Source organism: Salvelinus sp. IW2-2015, linkage group LG10 (assembly GCF_002910315.2).
Source record: "Salvelinus sp. IW2-2015 linkage group LG10, ASM291031v2, whole genome shotgun sequence".
NCBI classification, from domain to species: Eukaryota; Metazoa; Chordata; class Actinopteri; order Salmoniformes; family Salmonidae; genus Salvelinus; species Salvelinus sp. IW2-2015.
The window spans coordinates 6,983,796-6,991,828 of record NC_036850.1 but is presented as its reverse complement, the minus strand read 5'-3'; the positions used below and the strand labels follow the sequence as shown (position 1 = coordinate 6,991,828).

Here is an 8,033-nt window from a genome sequence, read left to right as displayed (position 1 = left end):
AAGGGAGGAGGGAGGATCTGGTTTTCTTCTTCCAATGTTTCGCAGCTTTTTCATCACTCATCTCTAGGCTTGCCTTCAACTCTTTTATATCCTTACTAACTAGTTCAAGAATACCCAGTTTGTCATTTATTGATTTTAACAGATCGGTTTCGACCTTTACCATTCCCGGTGGTGAGAATATTAAATCATCAGTGTCTGTAGAAGAGTCACGTTTTCGTTTTGTAATCGGTTCCCCTGTCTTACTCTCCGTCATGTTTGGTTGTTGCCTGTTTTCGTAATATTTGTCGATAAATGTCTCTAGTTTTAGGATTTGTTTTGTGTTATTGTCCAGATTGAAGGTTATCACTCACCAGATTATGTAGTGCTAATATTTTAGTCAAATTTAGCAGATATTTCRAATATTATGTTTTATCTTGAGGTGCTCTACATAAATCCCTTCAGTCCGCCATTACCCTTACGTTACCTTCAATGAAGTGTTTGATGTCATTCAACGAGAGAGGACTCGTTTTCATGCAAATTGTTTCAGTTGAGAAATACTGCACCAAACTTCTGTTAGTTGTAAAATTGCGCGACTACGACTGAAAACTTCTACATTTATTACAGATTTCTTGAGTTATCTTAGATTAATTTCAGACTATTTTGAGGAAGTGTATACTTCTACGGCATCTAAAGAGGGACAAACAGTACTATTCCTGCTTTTTAAAATAATTTTTCAAGCCAAGGTCTTTAAAGGGAGTACGCGAGGCACAGACATTCACTTCGTCTAGCTGAGTTCTGCTAGGAGCAAATCGAACCTAGTATGCAAGCGCATTAAATTACCACTGCTAAGTGATGTAAGTAATGCTCATTTCTATAAGAAGAAAATTCACGTTTTCTTCCTCTGCAGATAACATCCACAATTGACAGACATAAACAGACATTTGTTCGTAGCAGCATTTGATACGACATAGAAATGGGGTTAGATTGATTGAGTTACTATCTATCCTTGGCTAAAATGTAGTGTCTGTTTTCCCCTGGAAAACAAATAGAGCAATCTGTGTTACCGAAGGCAGGGTACTTACAAAGTCCACCATAACAAAGTCGTCCTGTGCCGGGCCTCCACTCTCACCAGAGCCTTGGGAGTGCAAACTGCCCTGCAGGGGAGAGGACGTGGCTGAGGACCCCGGCGGCTGAACCTTGGATAAAGGAGAAGTAATATCATTACCACGGCTGCACTAAAATGACTCCTAACCATAACCCAGAAAATAGTTATTTAAGGCTGACAATTATTCATGTGAATAATTGATTTACCATAGGGTCATTTTCCTCGAGGTCATAAGCTCTGGGAGCAAACGCTGCAAATGGTAAGTCCAGGCTTGCTGTGGTTACCTGCAATGGACATAGGTTAATACTGCAGTAATTACAAGGGTGTAACACTCACTGGTAATATGTCCTTTACTCGTAAGAATGGGTACTTCCAGGAATAAATATCTAAGCTTTGTACTTAAACAAGGACATAAAAAGGCTGTCGCTACCTGTGTGCCTGGCTTGTTGACAAAGGCACCCACTTTCCTGGTGAAGGTGGTCTCCAGTACACCACAAGGAGAGCCACTCTTCACCTCAACGCTCCTCGACGAGGTCTCTGCGTCCTCACCACTTTGAAAGATCACATGGCAAAGCTGTAACAAACAGGTTTCTCCCAAGGTTTCTCCCAGGTTTCTTCCCTGGAACTCCTAAACACCTAAGGTGATCCTCAGTTCCACAGGGTGCTTCGCTTTGTCACACGGGGGTCATGGCAGACTGGGGCTTACCTGCTGGAGGGCGTGGCGGGAACATGATCAGAAGGGGGGCATGAGGACACTCGTCGATGCTCTGCCTGGGCTCCGTGACAAGGCTGCACAGGCACCTTCTGGGGTACGCCCCCCTCCTTCCCTGGAACTCCCATCTACATAGGACGTGTGAAAGGCCATAGTTGGCACTGGCAAAGTCATGTTGAAACACCTATGCAAAGCTTAGTTTCCCTTGTTGGCCCTCAAATCTATTCATTTAGAGCATCTTGACTGGCTGCGTCACCGCCTGGTATGGCAAAGTGCTTGGCATCCGACCGCAAGGCGTCATCCATGACCTCTATACCAGGCGGTGTCAGAGGAAGGCCCTACAAATGGTCAAAGACTCGAGCCACACAAGTCATAGACTGTACCGATGCAACAAGTCTGGAACCAACAGGACCCTGAACCGCTTCTACCCCAAGCCATGAGACTGGTAAATAGTTAGTTAAATAGGTACCTGGACTATCAGCACTGACCCTTTTTGCACTAACTTTAACTCATCACATACGCTGCTGCTACTGTTTGCTATTGATCCTGTTGCCTAGTCACTTTATTCCTAGTTATACAGTATGCACATATTTACATCGTACCCCTGCACTGGTACAACGTGTATATAACCAAGTCATCGTTACTCATTGTGTATTTATTAATACTTTTCTATAATTTCGCTATTTTTTTTCTCTCAATGCATTGTTGGGAAGGGCCGGTAAGTAAGTACTTCACTGTTAATATACAACTATTGTTTACAAATCATGTGACAAATAAAATGTGATTTGACTAGCTCAATACTTGGGTGGTTACCTGGTGTGGGTTGGCAGCGTTTAAGGTGGAGGGGTGGCAGAAGTCAGCAGCTCCAACAAGCACAGGAGACTGATAAGAAAGACGAGAGCAGTAGAGCTGAGAGAGAGAAAGAGAGAAAGGGCGAGAAAGAGAGAGAGCAAGAAAGAGAGCGACAGCGAGAGAGTGAGTGAGAGAAAGAGACAGCGAGAAAGAGAGAGACAGAGAGAGTGAGTGAGTGAGTGAGAGAGAAAGAGACAGCGAGAAAGTGCAAAATAAAGAAGGAAAAGAGAGCGAGCTAAAACATGAATTAATCCACAGAGGAGAAATGGGGTGATGGGAGGCAGGCAGCAGGAGGTAGAAACTATAGCATTAGAGAGGATAGGGTAAACGTTTTAAGCACAGCTCTTCTAGGCAGATTTGACTTACCCTGACAATGAACGTGATAATCTATTAAACATATTTAAGTGATGACTAACTACTTGTTAAGGAATCCTTGTCAGCAAACCAATGGGACCATGTGGAAAGGTTTGAGGTTAGRAATCCTAGGGCAGTCAGTAGATAATTACATAAGCACTTCCGTAGGTTATAAAATACCTTTTACCAAGACAAATATGATTATTCATGTTCTGAATCGTTCAGTGGACTCTCTCTAACATATTGTTAACATTACATAGAAAAAGTTGGATTTCTTAACATTATACATACGATAATACGCACAGAGCTCTGTTAACCTAGCGGTGGCAGGTTTCTCGTAACAACTTTTCAGCATTTTACATTTTGTGGTCCTTGTCTTTCAAAGTTGTTTTCCGTGGGTCGCAAAAAGCACAATTAGCACGACACGAGCTGAATTAAATGTAAAAGGCTTTGGGAAAATAAAATAAAAAAAAGCTCAGTGCCCCGTTGACATTTCACAGAGATACGCTTGTTTTTGTGAGAAATCTTCAAAAAATAACAGGAATTTCAAATGAATATGAAAAGAGTACCCTAAAATTCTACATGTCTCAAAATCGATATCCATCTTACATCTATATTGTTTTATGTCCTGCGGATTTGAAGAAAGATGAGTTCAATGGGAAAGTGAGCCTGTCAGGTATCCACAGTAGCCTTATTTCTCGCACAGAATCCAGCCTAGCTGACTCGATGCAGTTGTCCTGATTTTTTACCACTTTTTTTTCTTTCTGGCCTCCATTGATTTAGTCCATTCTAAAAGGGTTAACACCTCCAATAACTTTTGAACTGATTATTATAGAGAGATGAGGTCAGGACCATTGGTTTTATTAGAGGAGTATCTACACAATAAACATATTATTTTACCCATTGGTCAAAAGATGTGTTTTTGATTGGACACCCTAATGTAAGGGATAAAGAGATGTCCCATTTGATTGCTTCATTGATTTGCTTTTAAGAGTTCTATACTTCTATTACTTTTAAAGAGGTATCAGAAGACAGGCCAAATAGTCCTGGAACACCTCAGGCATTGTGAGTGAGTGAGATACATGCCCACACACAAGACTCACTTGGTGTGAGAAGGCCAGGCCCATCATGAGGTCCATCACTGCAGGTTTATTTTATTTTATTATTATTATTATTTTTTTATGTGCCTTACTTACAGTGAACACGCACTACACAGACAGCACAGAAAGAGGGAGAGAAAGGGGCTAAGAAATGAAAGCACTTATACAGAAAAATGGAAAGGACACATTTGGTACGGGGGCTTGGTAATGTCTCCAACACAAAAATGTCTGCTATCCCACTGCCAGAATTGTGACATGAGCTTTGGGTATGAGAATAGCAAACCACCAGATACACAAACAAGCCACCAGATACACAACTACACAACAGTTGGATGTATGGTCATCAATATATGTCAAATGTTTGAATATGCAAATCTATTTGAACGCGGCGCAAGACAAAATAGTTTAAGAAAACACCTGACCCTTTTGGTAGTGAAGTCACATTCACAACATTTGCAAAATTTACACAGTTGCAAAGTTTGACTTTGCTAAGCAGTGACATACGTACTTGTGAGGGTGGAGAAGTGGAGAAGGACGTGGTGCACACTTCCTGAGAATCCTCCACCCCATTGTATGCTCCTTCATCTTCCCCGGGTGCTCTGGAGTATAGGGAAGGCAAACAAACATGACCAGATCATTACACAATCCTTTATTTTAGAACTTCACTAAAGATTATCATAAATAATAGGCATGCACAAATCTGTATTGGGTCAGTATAGGTGTTTGGGCGAGGGCTAACCCACCTGTAGTTACATGGATGCATGTGTCCCATGTTGCCAAAGGGGCGCTCAACGAAGTGGTCAATGATTATGCCCATAATCGGAGCCGTCCTCTCAAACTGCCTGTGAGAATATGAATATAGAATTAGGAATAAGTGTATAGGTAAAACCAGTGGAGAATAAGGAGGATAGTGGAAGAAAATGGGAAAACATATAGTGGCAGATTTTACAGGCAGTGCATTTGAGACCGCTGAGTGAGCACATACAGTGCTGTGAACAAGAACAGCTTCTGTTTCTGTACCTGGTGGACATGAAGGCCAGGTTTGTCCTGTAAGCACAAGATAAGGTGATGGTTCCAATAGGAGTTCCCACAACTCCTACACGCACTGTCTGGAACCCTGAAAAACAGCATTCAGAAACAACAAATATCAGAATCTTCACAGCCCTATACAACACTTCCAAAGACCCACACAACCGACAGAGCCTTTGACTCTTTCCACATTTTCTTATGTTACAGCCTTATTCCAAAATKGATTAAATAAACGTTTTCCCCACATCAATCTACACACAATACCCCATAATGACAAAGCGAAAACAGGTTTTTAGAAATCTTTGCAAATTTATGAAATAATAAATAACAGAAATACCATATTTAGGTAAGTATTCAGACCCTATGCTATGAGACATGAAATTGAACTCAGGTGCATCCTGYTTCCATTGATCATCCTTGAGATGTTTTGACAACTTGATTGGAGTCCACCGGTGGTAAATTCAACTGATTGGACATGATTTGGAAAGGCACACACCTGTCTATTTAAGGGCCCACAGTTGACAGTGTATGTCAGAGCAAAAATCAAGCGATGAGGTCGAAGGAACTGTCCATAGAGCGCCGAGACAGAATTGTGTCAAGGGAAGGGTACAAAAACATCTGTGGAAGGGTACCAAAGAATTTCTGCTACATTGAAGGTCGCCAAGAACACAGTGGCCTCCATCATTCTTAAATGAAAGAAGTTTGGAACCACCAAGACTCGTCCTAGAGCTGGCTGCCAGGCCAAACAGAGCAATCGGGGGAAAAAGGCTTTCGTCGGCGAGGTGACCAAGAACCCGATGGTTACTCTGACAGAGCTCCAGAGTTCCTCTGTGAAAATGGGAGAACCTGCCAGAAGGACAACCATCTCTGCAGCACTCCACAAATCAGGCCTTTATGGTAGAGTGGCCAGGCAGAAGTCACTCCTCAGTAAATGGCACATGACAGCCCGCTTGGAGTTACCAAAAGGCACCTAAAGGACTCTCAGACCATGAGAAACAAGATTCTATGGTCTGATGAAACCAAGATTGAACTATTTGGCCTGAATGCCTTCCCGGGGAAGCATGGTGGTGGCAGCATCATGCTGTGGGATGTTTTTCAGCGGCAGGGACTGGGAGACTAGTCAGGATCGAGGGAATGATAAACAGAACAAAGTACAGAGAGATCCTTGATGAAAACCTCCTCCAGAGCATACAGGACCTCAGACTGGGGAGAAGGTTCACCTTCCAACAGGATAACGACCATAAGCACACAGGCAAGACAAGGTAGGAGTGGCTTCGGAACAAGTCTCTGAATTTCCTTGAGTGGCCGAGCCAGAGCCCGGACTTGAACCCAATCTAATATCTCTGGAGACCTGAAAATAGCTGTGCAGCGACGCTCCCAATCCAACCTGACAGAGCTTGAGAGGATCTGCAGAGAACAATGGGAGAAACTCCCCAAATATAGGTGTGCCAAGCTTGTAGCGTCATACCCAAGAAGACTCAAGGTTGTAATCGTTGCCAAAGGTGCTTCAACAAAGTACTGAGTAAATGGTTTGAATACTTATGTAAATGTGATTTTTCCGTTAAAAAAAAAAATACATTTGCAAAATATTCAAAAAATCTATTTTTGCTTTGATATTATGGGGTATTGTGTGTAGATGGATGGGGGGGGGGGAGGGGGGTCTGAAAATGTAATCCATTTTAGAATAAGGCTGTAACATAACAAAATGTGGAAAAAGTCAAGGGGTCTGGATACTTTCCGAACGCACTGTAAATAATCTGTCTCTTATACACATCTAGATGTGTATAAGAGACAGCTGTAAATAATATAACGGGCATGGTTACCTTCTCCCAATCCTGTAAGTTGAACCTCTCCAAAATATATCCTGCAAAAGAATGTATCTATTAGTCAGATTGTTTACTAACACGATATACATCATCATTAGCAATACTGGTCAAAATAATGTTAACACATATCTGTATACCATAAAACAAACAAACCTGTACAGTATGACATAGTCATGCCCTTGCTTTCGTGAGAGTTTGTAGGCTGGGGTTACCCTTGTGATAGCCAGTAGTGACTTGAGCAGTAATGACATGCGGTTATAGACAGTGTAGGACACCTTAATATCTTTGTCACACCTGCAAAAAAAAGAATCATACATTTTACAATGAGTGTTACGGTCCATGAAATGTAAAAAGCAACTACAAAACCTGGGGCACAAAAAGAAGAAAATGCTAAACTTATTCTCATTACTTACTTCTCGTTCATTTCGAGACACCATGTCTCCAATTCCATCGAGTCTCCCTGGAAAATATGAAACATGTTGATGTTTTTCTAACATTTACAGTCACTTGGACTTATTGACAAACAAATGCCCAATGATCCAGACCACTGGTCTCTATAACTGTCTGTGACACCAGTCTGTGCTATCTTACCTCTGAGGTTTTGAGGGAGATCTCAACACACATGGACCGTCCGATGCCAGGAAGCTGCCCGGCCAGAGCTTTCTTTGACTCATGTGTAACTTCTGGGATATCTTTGATTGCCAGGTTGAACTGGTGAAAATAATTTAGTTTAATGAGACTTGAATCTACAACTCTTTCAGGAAAAAAATGTCACCAGTAAATTAATGAGTTGAGAGGCAAGAATGAATTGTGACTTACCCAATCAGAGCCAGTAGGTGAAGACAAGGAGCGTGTGCATACTTTTTCCCCAAGTCGAGCTTGGACTATCACCTGTACTGTCTGATGACATAGAGAATTAATCAACTCAGGAATACTATAGAAAGTGCTTGATAATCTAATTGTGGCAATATTGCGTATAATTAAAGACATTACCTTCAAAGCGAAAAACTTTATGAACTTGTCCAAGTCTTTTTTATCCTGAGGACTTAGATCACTGTCCATCATGGAATGCCCTT

The 8,033-nt window shown here is 41.8% G+C and overlaps 1 protein-coding gene across 5 annotated transcripts in view; it reads right to left on the bottom strand.

Annotated features, from left to right (window-relative positions):
- The window catches only part of LOC111969225 (autophagy-related protein 13), a 21,825-nt gene extending 13,798 nt beyond the window's left edge, over window positions 1-8,027 (bottom strand). The window contains exons 1-14 of one of the 5 annotated variants that reach the window (XM_023995229.2): window positions 7,951-8,027; window positions 7,777-7,857; window positions 7,549-7,668; window positions 7,371-7,417; window positions 7,111-7,251; window positions 6,955-6,995; window positions 5,123-5,219; window positions 4,846-4,944; window positions 4,611-4,701; window positions 2,598-2,705; window positions 1,791-1,924; window positions 1,515-1,635; window positions 1,291-1,368; window positions 1,062-1,175 (exon numbers count right to left, since the gene is read on the bottom strand). In XM_023995229.2, coding sequence (XP_023850997.1) covers window positions 1,062-1,175; window positions 1,291-1,368; window positions 1,515-1,635; window positions 1,791-1,924; window positions 2,598-2,705; window positions 4,611-4,701; window positions 4,846-4,944; window positions 5,123-5,219; window positions 6,955-6,995; window positions 7,111-7,251; window positions 7,371-7,417; window positions 7,549-7,668; window positions 7,777-7,857; window positions 7,951-8,022 — 1,344 coding nt within the window. In that variant the 5' untranslated portion in view covers window positions 8,023-8,027. The remainder of the gene's footprint in view (window positions 1-1,061; window positions 1,176-1,290; window positions 1,369-1,514; window positions 1,636-1,790; window positions 1,925-2,597; window positions 2,706-4,610; window positions 4,702-4,845; window positions 4,945-5,122; window positions 5,220-6,954; window positions 6,996-7,110; window positions 7,252-7,370; window positions 7,418-7,548; window positions 7,669-7,776; window positions 7,858-7,950) is intronic. The other 4 variants (XM_023995230.2, XM_023995231.2, XM_023995232.2 and 1 more) reach the window with 4 other exon arrangements.
- Window positions 8,028-8,033: the final 6 nt, after the last annotated feature.